This window comes from Solanum tuberosum, unplaced genomic scaffold (genome assembly GCF_000226075.1).
Source record: "Solanum tuberosum cultivar DM 1-3 516 R44 unplaced genomic scaffold, SolTub_3.0 scf00123, whole genome shotgun sequence".
Lineage (NCBI taxonomy): Eukaryota > Viridiplantae > Streptophyta > Magnoliopsida > Solanales > Solanaceae > Solanum > Solanum tuberosum.
This window is the reverse complement of record NW_006239048.1, coordinates 1,136,144-1,149,928: the sequence shown is the minus strand read 5'-3', so window position 1 is coordinate 1,149,928 and position 13,785 is coordinate 1,136,144. Positions and strand designations below refer to the sequence as shown.

Here is a 13,785-nt window from a genome sequence, read left to right as displayed (position 1 = left end):
TAAGAAAATAAAGAAGACTTTTGAATCTTGTGGTCCTAAATTAAAGTTATGTCAAATATACAAAATTGTCCTTTAATCTTGTGGTCTTAAACATGCCACGTGGAAAGTTGAAAGTAAAATGTTACTCCCTCCGTCCCTTTTTAGTTGTCCGCTTTAGAAATGGCACACAGATTAAGGCAACAATGATTAGCACAGTGAAGTTACAATTTTACCCTTATGACAACTTTTCATTTCAAAATTACAACCACTTCTTTGAATTCAAGTGAAATAAATTGGAGGGAAACAACATACACTTTTACAATTTTTTGTAAAATTTAAAAATTTCCCACCAAAATATTTTGTTATAAAAAAATGCTTCAATGAAATGAGAAATCAAACAACCAATGGATACAAGACAAAATAAATCAAGTTCAATGAATGGAATAGATTTAAATATTTCTATTGAAGTGGATGATTCTTCCGGTGTTGCACAATATATACCCGATCTCAATATTATTGTTGATTCATTACCTAGTCCTAGTTTTAATTCAAGTAATTCAATAGATGAGCCTTCTTCAGTCAATCAAATTTCGTTTGATCTAAATACTGAGCTATCTGCAGAAGATGATATACCATTTGATTCAGGACCACAAACAACACATGAGGAGCCACATATAAACATTGGTATGCATACAATGTATTTTTTTCCAATTTTTTCAATGTTTTTTACATATCAAAAATGGCAGTTTTCGTATTTGGACAATCACATAGCACAGAAAAGATTAAACAATATTTTACAAAAATGTACGTTATGTCTTAATTCTCTAATGGACAGATTTACATATCAAAAATGGCAGATTTAAATAAATGAAAAAAAATGCTCTAAACTTATCAACTAATGTTGGTTATTTGTTTTAGTATGTCTTTTATGATGTGAATTGTCTCTAATGTGTATACTTGTGCTCTATTTTCTTAAAAATATTAAAATCATACAGATAGTAATGGTAGTGATGATGAAGAGTTGTCACAATCATCAAGTACACCAAGAGAATTAAGCAATGATAAACGTATAGCATTGTACGAAATGCTACTCGCAAAGAGTGTGAACGGCAAATTGGGACAAGGAGTACGGAAAATGGTAGCATCACATTTTTCAGTATCATTGCGGACAGTTTATCGCATTTGGAAGCAATCAGGTTATGGTACACAAAATGATGTATCCCGGAGAAAAGCAAAAAATTGTGGTCGTAAGAGGATTGAAATTGACATGAATCGTTTTCGAGAAATCCCTCTTAGAAAGCGGACAACTCTCCGGACTCTTGCTTGCTCATTAGATGTAAACAAAAGTACTTTGGGTAGACGTTTGAAAGGAAAAGAGATACAAAGGCACTCAAATACTATAAAGCCTTTTTTGACAGAGCAAAATAAGATATCTCGACTACAATTCTGCTTGTCAATGGTTGATCGTGATAGCATTCCAGATGACCCAAGTTTCATTGATATGTACAATATTGTACATATTGATGAAAAATGGTTCTACATGACTAAAAAGAAGCAGACTTACTACATGCTCCCAGGTGAAGAAGAGCAGCTGCGAAGTTGCAAAAGTAGCAATTATATACTTAAAATAATGTTTTTAGTCGCTTTAGCTCGGCCACGGATTGATGCTTTAGGAAATGTGTTGTTCTGTGGAAAAATTGGTATATGGCCCTTTGTTATACAAGAGGAAGCACAAAGAGGCAGTGTTAATCGTCCTGCAGGAACGCTAGAGACAAAACCAATAAGTGTAGTGAATAGGGACGTCATACGATCATTTTTAATTGATAAGGTTATTCCTTCTATAAAGGAAAAATGGCCAATTGGCGACTCTACTCATCCAATATATATTCAACAAGATAATGCTCGAACTCATGTCAAAATAAACGATGATGAATTTCGACAGGTAGCTTCACAAGATGGATTTGACATCCGCCTAATGTGTCAACCACCGAATTCTCCTGATATGAATGTTTTGGATTTGGGATTTTTCAGTGCTATTCAAGCCTTACAACACCAAGAGGCTCCAAAAAATATTGACGAGCTTATTAGTGTCGTTACCAATGCTTATGAAGTTTTCCCGGAACGTATTTCCAATCGCATTTTTCTGACACTACAATCGTGTATGAAAGAAATTATGCGAATTGGAGGTTTTAATAAGTACAATATTCCGCATATTAAGAAAGAAATATTACAAAGAACAGGGCAACTACCTATTAGTTTAAAGTGTGATTCTGAATTAGTAAATGATGTAATGAATCGTCTTCCCAGTTCGTTACATTAAAGTTACTGTTATATGAGAAATCCAGTGTCATCTATTTTTTCTCTTAGTAAAGATCAAAAGTTCAAGGCTCGTAGCCATAATGTAATTGGAACAGAGAATGAACGAAATTATTATGCCTACACAAAACTCATTTTCTCTTAGTAAAATTTCGGAAGTAATATTTTCAACATTTTACCAAATGTTTTTTGTAATTCTGGATCATCAAATATATCTTCTCCTTCTTCTGGAAATTTGTCCAAATCGATTTTGCCTGCTGCAATATGCTTAATTTTTCCCTTTGAATCTTCAAATGCTTCTATTCGATCTTCATCTTTTCTTTTTAAATTTTTGACTTCAATAATTTTTGGATCTTCAATCAATATAAGTGAGCCTTCTACTTTGATAGGAGTATTAGTTGAAACTTCAACTTTATTTCTGTCCATTTTTTTAGTAAAAAAAATTGTTCAAATTTTTTACTCATAAACTAACAAAATGCTTTATGGGTAACTTAAAGGACTGTGCAACTCCCCAGGCATAATAAATGCATTTTCTGGTTCCAAAAAGGATGAATTACAGCTTTATTAGAAATTTTCAAGAAGTGTAAATAAGGGTATAATAGGAAAAAAATTTGTTGTCTTTTCTTGATTTGTCAAAATGGACAAGTAAATAGGGACATCTAAAAAAGGAAATATGGACAAGTAAAAAGGGACGGAGGGAGTAGAGATTAGACAGATGTCTGCTGGACATTTGATTTGTGCCCTTTTGAGTCAAAAATTAAGGAATTAAAAATCTAACTTGATATAGGAATAGTTTTTTTTCTCTTTCTAAAATCCAATTATACACAATTTGAAAAAGAAGCAGACTTTACCAACCACATTTTCGCAAGTTACAATTATATTATTATAATTTTTCAGACTGGAAGTTAATAATTTACTTTGTATATGTATTGTTCTTTATTCAGTTTGACTGTAGCCTTTCATCTTATAAATTTAACATATTGAATGTTGATATTTCAATGAAAGTGTTTTGTATTAATGTGAATTTTACGGTCTTTTTGAAGATTCCTATACATTTAATGTTTTCAGGTTTTAGCTTATCACACAGGTAAGTGAAAATATATTTGATCTCTTTTTTAATCAGTATATAATTCTAAAAAAATGAAAACCCATAAAAATGAAAGTACCGACTAAAATCAAAACCGTAAAATCCAATTTTATGGTGCTTTGATTTGGTTTTAAAATTTAATAAACCGACATAATTGATTTCATTTTTTTTATGAAAACCTAACCGACCTATATACACCCTTAATCATTATTATTTTTTTAAAGCAAATTTAGCACTAGACAGTGTCTCGCGGCATTTTATTAAACATAAACATATCAATAGGGATAAGTACAAGCAAGGGGGGCTAGACCTTACTTACTAATCCTAATGAAGTACCTAACTTCTGCTACCTAACAAGCATGAAGAAAGTAAAAGCTAGAGAAAACTAAGTATTTTTTTATCACCACAGAGTTTGTAATACACTCCATGATGATATTACAAATGAGGATGCTTAAATAATGTAAAACTATGCCAATCAAGAAGAAAGTTGAGTTATCAGCCTCAAACTTTCTATTACAAAAACATGAATAAAAAAAGATTGTTTGCCCATCAAAAGTAACTTGAAGTATTTTTCTCTTGTCTTCTTCTTCAAACATATCCAACAACACTTGATAATTCATACCTTCTTTATGGATTTATTGGATCTTGTTGAACCTATTGATACTGTCAAATGGTTTTGTTTTGGTTGTCGCATCGGTAAGTGCCTTAGAACAAACTCCTCAGTCATTTTACCATCCCAACTATGTTGCCTTCCATGTGTCTTTTTTTTCTTTTGTTTCTTCCACTTATTTGTTGCCTAGGTGATATATCCCCTTCCCTAGTCACTCTATCAATGCATATGTCCAGCATATTGTCTTCCTCATCTTCATCAAGAGAATCCTCGCCCAAATCAATTGTATTTGACACTAAGTCCCTTGACTCATTCTTCTTTGCAATCACAAATTTAGGCACAAATACAGGAGCTTCTGGACTTAATTTGCTATTCAAAGATGGTGGCGAGACCTGCTTTTCTTGGATCAAATTGTTGTCATTCTCTGTTAACTATACTTGTTTTCGAGTAGTCTTCAATAAAGAATCAAACCTATTCGAGCATAATAGGTCTCTTGAGGGATTACTAATATCTTGCCTCTTTTCACTGTCATGAAAATTTCCAGTTTCACCATTTTCACTACATGGAGAATTATTTTGACTAGTCGGGGAAAAGGTCTGACTACTACATTATGATTAAATAGTTGTCAAGTTTTTAATTTAAAATATTCTAATGAATAGATCTGTAACAAACTGCCTTAGAAAGAGCTACAAATCGAAAGAACCAATTTGGAACGAGTCAATTTGAGATTTTCGTCAAGTTGTGAGTTTTGGGTCAACTTCAAACGACCAACTTTCAGTACATAATGAGTTAGGTGGCCTATAAGATATCAAATGACAGGTCTTAGAATTCTCTTTCCAACGCCACCAAGTTTGCTAAGTTTTGAGTTCGGATGAGGGAGATATGTTTATTTGAAGTTAGCCTGTCCAATTAAGGAAAGTTACCCAAAAATATGAGGGGTATTTTGGTCTTTTCCTTACCCCTTCAGCTTAAAATGATTTCTGGTATTATTTTGGGGTCAAATCTGATTTTGATCAGTTTTACAAATCCCATATACGCTTAGGGTTTTGAGAAGAGTTCAAGAGGAGGAGAAAACAAGAAAAGTCAAGGTGTTCATCAAGTTTTCTTGCGAATCGAAGGTTGTTTCGCCAAGGGTTTAATCCTTAAGAGGTATGTGAGTTCTCATAGTTTTGGATTCGTTCACCCACATGCCAATCATTTTATGTTCAGCGCAATTCCATTCTTGAATTTGAAGAATTTTAGTTCTTGATGAATTTTCTTGAAGTTTCATTTGTAATCTTGATTATTGAGGTTTTGATGAATTCTTGAGACAAGTGTTAGTAGTTTGAGGGTTGTTTTGAGTAGATTATCGTGTACTAATGTTGTGTATTCGAATCTAAGTGAGTTGGGAAGAAACCATTCGATTCTAGGCGAATTGGGGTTAGAAAACGAGAAAGAAAATTCCTCAGGAAGTTTTGGGCAGGGGTCGTGCACCGCGCCAGCAGTGCGCCACAAAAGTGGTTCTGTAGTTTTGGTCCTGGGTCTCTGCGCCACTCAGTGAGCCCCAAACCCCCTTCAGTAGTTCAGGGGCTGCCGCCTCGCGCCACTCAGTGCGCCAGGGTTGCCAGGTCCCCTACTCTTTCGTCCTTCTTTTCGTATGAGTTCCCTCAAATTGTACCTATGTATTCTAATTGATCTCTACACTCTAAACTACTTCTAAACATCTAAAAATCATTCATAACATGAATCATAACCTTAAAAGGCTCAGACTTTTTAGATGATTCCTTATTGCTTTTTAGCATAGACTAGTGGATCCACTTAGTTAGTAGGTCCTATACCCCGGCAGAATATAGGACAGTTCTCGAAGCGTGGGCTAGATGTTGTATCATCACATAGCTCATAGTGATGGTTGTCGGTTAGAGAATCTCCCACAGAGTTATTTTGTATTCTTGCATACAAACTGACTTATATTGTATTTTCTAATACATTTAGTTATTGTCTACTATTTTAAAGGCTTTTCTTTATAATGCATATTTTCTACTGCTTTATATTGAAATGAGTTGAGTAACTTTGAGTATCCCTGAGTTGAGTTGAGAAGAGGTAAGTTGTTTCTTCAGTTCCAGTTCAAGCTTATGTCTTGTTTAGATTTCCCCTTGCATGCTCGTACATTCCATGTACTGATGCTATTTGGCCTGCATCTTTCATGATGCAGATACAGCAGCATCCAACGCTTCGTTGATCCAGTTGAATTCCTGAGTTGTTGGTGAGCCTCCTTGCTTTCGGAGGATCCCTTATTTACTTTCAGTATTTTAGTTCTTAGGATGATAAGGGGTCATGTCCCGACATCCCTCATAGTATTAGAGGCTTCATAGATAGATAGACTGTATTAGTTCATGAGTCTTGTTCATTTCCATTGTTTATGTTCTAGACTTGAGTTGCCACTTTTGGCAAGTGAATGCTAAAACATTCTGAGTTTATCTTTGAGACAGTTGAGTAAAGCTTCCATTTGACTTTATTATTTTATGAGTAAGTCTTCCGCTAAGAGTTAAGCCAGGACAAGGGTTCGCTTGGGGCCAACAATGGTTCTCGAGTGCCAGTCGCATCCAGGGTGTAGGCTTGGAGCTTGACAAGAGCTATATGTGGTAATTTCCCAATTTGAAAAAAGGAAAAAAATATGATATTTAATTATATTAAGGTATAAATTCAAAAAAAATAACAAATTACCTAACTAACTAATTTTATCCTAAACTAACACATGGCTTTCTCCCGTGCTTCTTGGCTTAATTCTAGGGTAAACTAAATTTCATAAATATTAATAAGTGAAGTGTACGTATTTTGCACATGTGTATCACGTTAACTAACAATAAATGTATATAAAAGAACACATTATTGTTTGTATGTTATATTATTAAGTACAAATTTTCTTTAAAAGATAACATAAATTTTTAAAGATAAAAGTTGTACATAAAGGGTGTAACACCCCTAAAATGCATAACTTAGGTTAGAGTATGGAAAAGTGCAGAAGATTGCTGAAATCTGTAGAATTTAGTGTTTCACGGGCACTCATAGATAGGTCTCGTAGTTGAGACTTCAGTAATCAGGAAAATTACGTTAATGATTACGACTATGGAAAGATGATCATCTATTGATTAAGAACACGTTTGGCATTGTTGTTGGGAGGCCAGAAACAGTTATTTTGAGAAAAAGATACTTTTGTTGAAAAATTAAGTGTTTGGTAAATCAGTAAACTGTTTTTTTAATGGAAGCAGAAATAGTTTTTTTTTTGTTGGGAAGAAGCTAAAAATTTCAGCTTTTTAGAAAAGCAGAAGCATAAACAAAAAAATATTGTTTTTCAAGACTAAAATATTCTTTTAATATATACATATTTACCAATATATTTCTTATTAATTAATTAACATATTTCATAAATTTGGTTAAATTTCATTTAAGAAATTTTTATATATAATAAATTTTATAATTTATTTTACGTTTATATATTATTATTTTATAGATTATATATTATTTTTGCAGAATTAGATATATATACCAACAATATGTTTACAAGATTATAAAAAAGAAAAAAATAACAATTAAAGATTTCAGCCTCCCAATAAAAGTTTAATATTTATTGAAAATTTAAAACATATACATTTTAATTTAATAAAAATAAAAATTTAATTATTTTTTTATAATATATATTTAAAATAGTTTCTCTCTATAAAATAATTTTATATTAGAAGTACATTAATAGTTGTCCTTTTTTGGTAATTTGACTCTCAAAAGCATTTTAAAAAAAAAGATAAGTCAAACACAATTTTCTTATTAAAAGTAGTTTTTAAATTAATTAGTCAAATTTTATTTTCAAAAAAACTTTCCTGAAAAACCATTTTAAATAAGTGCTTCTAAAAATAAATTGTTACACTACTTGTTCCACATAAAGGTACTCCATAGACTATTTATAGGGGTCCTAAAGTTCCACCATAATTTGGCAAATAAAGCCTCTGAGACCTCATGTAGAGATCTAAAACCCACGCCTCCCTCCTCCTTTGTTAGACACAGAGTGTCCCAAGCCACCCAGTGTTTATTCTTAGAACCTGTAGTATTACCCCAAAAAAACTTAGCAAAAAACTTGTGTAGCTCATTAATAACATAAGCCGGAGGATTAGTAGCAGATAATAGATATACTAGCATAGATCGAAGGACATTCTGAATGAGAACATATATAAATAGTGACCCTATTCATTTGCCAATAATCTATACACATTCTCATACTACCATCTTTTTTGTTAACAAACAAAACTGGAGCATCCCACGGGGAAGCACTCCGATGAATAAATCCCTTATCAAGAAGCTCTTGGATTTGAGCCTTAAGCTCTCTTAATTCTGCCGGGGCCATGTGATATGGAGGGATAGAAATGGGACGAGTACCAGGTTCTAAAATAATGTAGAAGTCTATATCTCTATACGGAGGCATACCAGGCAAATCATTAGGAAACACTTCTATAAATTCTGACACCACAGGAATAGACCCAATGGATGGAGCCTCAATCTCAACATCCCTAATATGAGCCAAATAAGCCAAACAACCCTGCCCTATCAATTTCTTAGCCTGAATGGAGGATATGATCTTAGTTCGCTTAGGCTTGTACACCCCTTCCCGAAGTTTCTAGAGTTACGGACTTAGTATTACAATTAAGTACGACATAATAGGGGGACAACTAAGTCATACCTAAGATTATGTCAAAGTCAGTAATATCCAAAATCACCAAATCGGCCCAAGTCTGAAAACCCATAAACAAAATAGGGCAAGCACGATAGCCATAGGTAACTATGACTGACTCTCCAACTGGGGTAGAAACATGGATATGGGCATCAAGAATATTACAGATCATATCAAAATCTGAGGCAAATCTCACGAACACATATGAATAAGTAGAACCCGGATCAAATAACATATTAGCCATCAGTTCACAAACAAGAATAGTACATGTGATCACCGCATCAGATGCCTCAGCCTCATTCTTTCCCGGAAAAGCATAACACTGAGCTTTATCATCTTGACGAACCACTTCCTTGCTTGGTTCCACATTACCTCTGCCTGCATTACCATTTCCTCTACCTCCACGGCCTTGTTGATTACCTCCTCGCCCACCTTGTGGACGTCCTCTACCATTGTTACCATTCCCCGCGGGTACCACTGCTCTAGACTGCTACTGCGCGGAATCTAACATACGTGGGTGGGGACAATCTCTCCTCATATGCCCAAGTTCTCCACAGTTGTAACAAGTACGATCAAAAGATGGCCTGCTGCCCGTCGAAGGTGCGACTCCCTGGCTATCCTGAAAATTATGAGATGGAGTTTTCGAGTAACTACCTATAGAGGCGGGCATAACGGACTGAATTGGCTTGGCTGCAAGCATTGGCCTTCCGGACCCCTTGGAATAAGAATCTTGAAAGTTACCCGAGTTCTTGGCCCTTTTTGCCTATGCCTTAACTTGACCGTCTCGCCTCACCCCCTCCACTTTCTTAACATAGTCTGTCACCTCATTAAAGCTTCTCTTTTCAGAAGTCATATGAACAGATAATACTTACAACTCAGAATTTAATCCCCTAATAAATAAATGGATTCTCTCTTCCTCAGTAGTCACCAATTGAGTAGCATATCTAGACAAAGCATGGAACTTGGCCTCATAAGCAGCCACAATCATACCACCTTTCTTCAAATCCATAAACTCATCCTTCTTGCGATCCCTCAAAGTCCTAGGCACATACTTCTCTAGAAACAGAGCATGAAATTGGGTTTAAGTAAGTGGCGGTAAAGTAGAAGATCTGCATTCCATATAAGTTCTCCACCACTGCTTCGCCTCACCTTAAAGTAGGAAAGACACAAACTCAACCCCATGCTAATGAACAGTACCCAGTTTATGAAGCCTCTCATAGCAATCCAGAATTAACTCATAATCATCCTCATTCTCAGAACCAAGAAACACAGGAGGCTTTAGCTTCAGGAACTTAGTCAACATTTCATGCTCATTACCAGTCATAACAGAACCCAACAATGGACGGAGAAAGAATCATTACCTCCAGTCCCACCCACCTTGGGGACAGTGCTAGCAACATGAGGATTAGTATGAGCTTGAATTGCTTGAGCAAAAGGAAGCACTCTAGGACCAACCAATCCCTTTAAGAACGACATGATCTGAGCTAACACTGGATCCAAAGGAAGAACACATGTAGTCTCAGCCTGCACCTCTCCTTCTTGTCCGAAATCCTCAACATCAAAATCAACATTCTACTCTATCTCTTCCTGATGCGTAGGAGGGTTCTCATTCATAGGAGCATTCTCAATAGGACCTCCATTCCAGCAGGTTCTGCTCTTCCACGACCTCTATCCCTGGATCTTCCTCTACCCCTGCCTCGACCGCAACATCTCATTGTAGATTCCTCAATCGGAGCATTGACGGGAGCTACGGGCCTGATGTCATTGAATCTAGTGTTGACCATCTGCGGATGGAAGAGTGAAGGAGGTTAGATACCAATTTGAATCGGCAGATACCAATTGGAATCAAGTCATAGCACGAAAGGAGACAAGAGAAAACAGAGAAATTTCCTAAAGTCCTATAGCCTCTCGAAAAAAAGTAAAGGCGTCCCTGTACTGTTTCGCGAGACTTTACTAGACTTGTTTTGGTACATCGATATCAATGAACCTAGGCTCTGATACCAACCTTGTCACAACCCGGACCATCGTGATTGGCACCCACAATAACTCTCCGGTGGGAGAACCACTACTAGAACTCAAACCAAGCAACTAAACCAAAACTAAGGCATTTAAGTATATGAAAGCAGAAATAACAGCTAAATTGAAGTTCCCATAAACTTCAACAAAAGATCTAACAACTAACAATGCTGAAGAAATAACCTGGAACCTGAAAGTCAATGTACCAAAACATCTAACAATGAACCAAGTCTAAACAAGAAGGGATGCAACCCCCAACTAATGAACTAACTAAAACAAATGTCTAAGTCCGAATATGGTGGACATAGACGAAAGAGAATTTCATGGCAACCCGGAATAATTGGCTCACCCTTGAATTCGAACGATGATCACTGATCTCCTAAGCGAGGTTTGTCAGTAGCCGCGTGAAAATGCCCTGTACTCAACAAAAATAAGAGCAAGTGCAGTATCAGTACACAACCACAGTGTACTGGTTGGATCACACGGCTATCCCAGTAAGTGCAACATAAGCAAGTCAAGACAACTTTATAATCACATGCATATATATCAACATATACAATATTATCAACATTTACGAACTACGAACAACTTCACATTTATATCAAATCGTTGGTCCTCTCATGGAACCCAACCCAAACAGTTAGCATACCGAAACGTGGTATCCGATCCCATAATTATGTCAGAAAGTGGCAACCAATCCCATAGTTATGCCGGAACGTGGACAACCGATCCAAGTAAGTTATGCCGGAACGTGGCAACCGATCCAAGTTAGTTATGCCGGAACGTGGCAACAAATCCATTCAACACACCACAATCACAATCACAAGTATATCATCAAGTATCATACATTTAAGTTATGATTTCATGGTAATCATCATTCATCTATCTCATTTACAACAAGTGTGATCAACATTGCAACATTCATACATATACAAGTATCATAATGAAGCAAGAACAAGCATACATCACACAATCATAGAATCACAACCATCACCTACCTCGAAACAAGCTTGAAACCCTACGAAACTTGATCTTTCCCTTTCCGGATTCGTTTCGCTTGTTCTTGGTCTACAAACAATCAATATAATATGAGAATCAATAAACAATCATTAATTACCTTTAGCCTCAAGAATGGTGAAAAACGAGTAGGAGTCGCCTGGGGTTCGATCCTTAGCTCTAAAAGTCAAAAAGTGCATAATGAGGTAGTTTATGGGTTTATTAACAACTTTAATTCACGTCGAGCCCACCACAACGACCGTCACCCCACTGTAGCGGCTCCACCAGAGGGGTAAAAACCCAGCGCCAAAGCGGGTTACGCGAGACAGAGAGCTAATTCAAGAATTCCAAAATTCACACCCTTAACCAACGACGCTTAGAAAATACTGTTCACGCTAAGATCGATTCTGGGAGTTCTACCCACCCGAATTCAATTCCGTAAAGTCGTACGGATTCTTTAACCAGTTATCTAACTACTCATGTATTCAGAATCATAAATTATTCACCTGATTGTTATGAGATTTTCCTACACCTTGATAACTCTGATTTCATCCAAATCTGGACAAGGTTGGGAAAATCCAAATACTACGAAAAAGTTTTTCGGTCCCAAATTTTCCCCTTTTGCCTTTTCTATAACGACGGGAATAGGTCGTTACAATAGATACCAATTTACCCATCACTCATCCCCGAGTGACAGACTTAGGAAAATAGGATAAGGAAGGGATGAAGTAGAACCTGAATCGACGAACAATTGGGGATACTTCTTGTCACACCCCGAGCCTACTTCCTGGACGTGGCCGGCACTCGGAGACCATCGTTGGCCCCAAGCGGACCCTTGTCCTGGCTTACTTAACTCAGCGGAAGACTCAACTCAACCAAAATCGATCGTTCTTGGCGAATCTTGCTTTTGCTTTTCTCCTTTCTCTTGCGTTCTTTCTCCAAAAGCCCTAACTCTATTTCTCAAAAACGTCAACTGAACTAACTCAGTTTTGACCCCACTTAATTTACTAAAAACGGATTTAATTAATTGGGTAAGGAAAAGACCGAACTACCCTTTTAAATTCCTGATTGGGCATTTCTTCATTCGAACAACCCAACTTACAAAGGACGTAACTCACTCATACGAACTCAGAATCATGCAAACTCGGCGGCGTTGGAAAGATAAATCCAATAGCTTTTCAACCATATATGGAAATACACCTAACTCATCCTGATCTAGGAGTTATGGTCGATTCAAGTTGACTAAAATCTCAACTTTTCATTACTTAAAAATTTCCAGATTTACTTATATTTTCCAAAAAAGATTATTTCAAGTTCTTATCTCCTTTCTAGCTATTTCAAGTTGCAAGATGTTACAATATCTCCCCCTTGGGAACATTCGTCCTCGAATGAGATTCTCTTACTAGGCTAAGGGTGTAACATCAAGTTCAAACACCCAACAAGCAAATGCAAACAAACATCATGCTCACTCACAATTGAAGAGTAATGAGAAGAAAATTAGTACCTTGGTCTACATTTTCTCCAGATTCAAAGAGATGTGGATATCTCTTCTTCATATCCTCCTCAGCTTCCCATGCAGCTTCTTCAACAAATTGGTTCCTCTAAAGGACTTTGACTGATGCAACTTCTTTTGTTCTAAACTTGCGAACTTGGTGATCTAAAATTTGTACTGGAATCTCTTCATAAAATAAATTTTCTTTAATCCCCACATTTTCAGTTTGTACTATCAATGAAGGATCTCTCATGCACTTCTTCAACATGGAAATGTGAAATACCGGATGCACCGCTGCTAACTCTTGTGGTAGCTCCAACTCATAAGCTACATTGCCAATCATCTTGACTATGCGATAAGGTCCAATATACCGGGGACTAAGTTTCCCCTTCTTACCAAACCTCATGACACCCTTTATGGGTGAAACCTTCAAATACACCCAATCATCTACTTCGAACTCTAGTGGCCTTCTTCTAATATCTGTGTAGGATTTTTGACGACTCTGTGTCATTTTCAACCTCTCTTGAATCACTTTAACCTTCTCCATAGCTTGATGGACTAAATCTGGCCCTATCAACCCTGCTTCATCA

The 13,785-nt window shown here is 36.1% G+C and overlaps 1 protein-coding gene across 1 annotated transcript; it reads left to right on the top strand.

Moving 5' to 3' along the window:
• Window positions 1-413: 413 nt before the first annotated feature.
• LOC107061207 (uncharacterized) lies at window positions 414-2,299 on the top strand. Its single transcript, XM_015310046.1, has 2 exons — window positions 414-663; window positions 975-2,299. The coding sequence occupies exons 1-2, from the start codon at window positions 414-416 to the stop codon at window positions 2,297-2,299; spliced, it is 1,575 nt and encodes a 524-aa protein (XP_015165532.1).
• Window positions 2,300-13,785: the final 11,486 nt, after the last annotated feature.

Bases quoted from the DNA above. Each gene is read 5' to 3' on its own strand.
- LOC107061207 (XM_015310046.1), top strand. From the start codon at position 414: ATGAATGGAATAGATTTAAATATTTCTATTGAAGTGGATGATTCTTCC. The intron at 664-974 runs GTATGCATACAA...AAAATCATACAG, and splicing joins GGAGCCACATATAAACATTG to ATAGTAATGGTAGTGATGAT.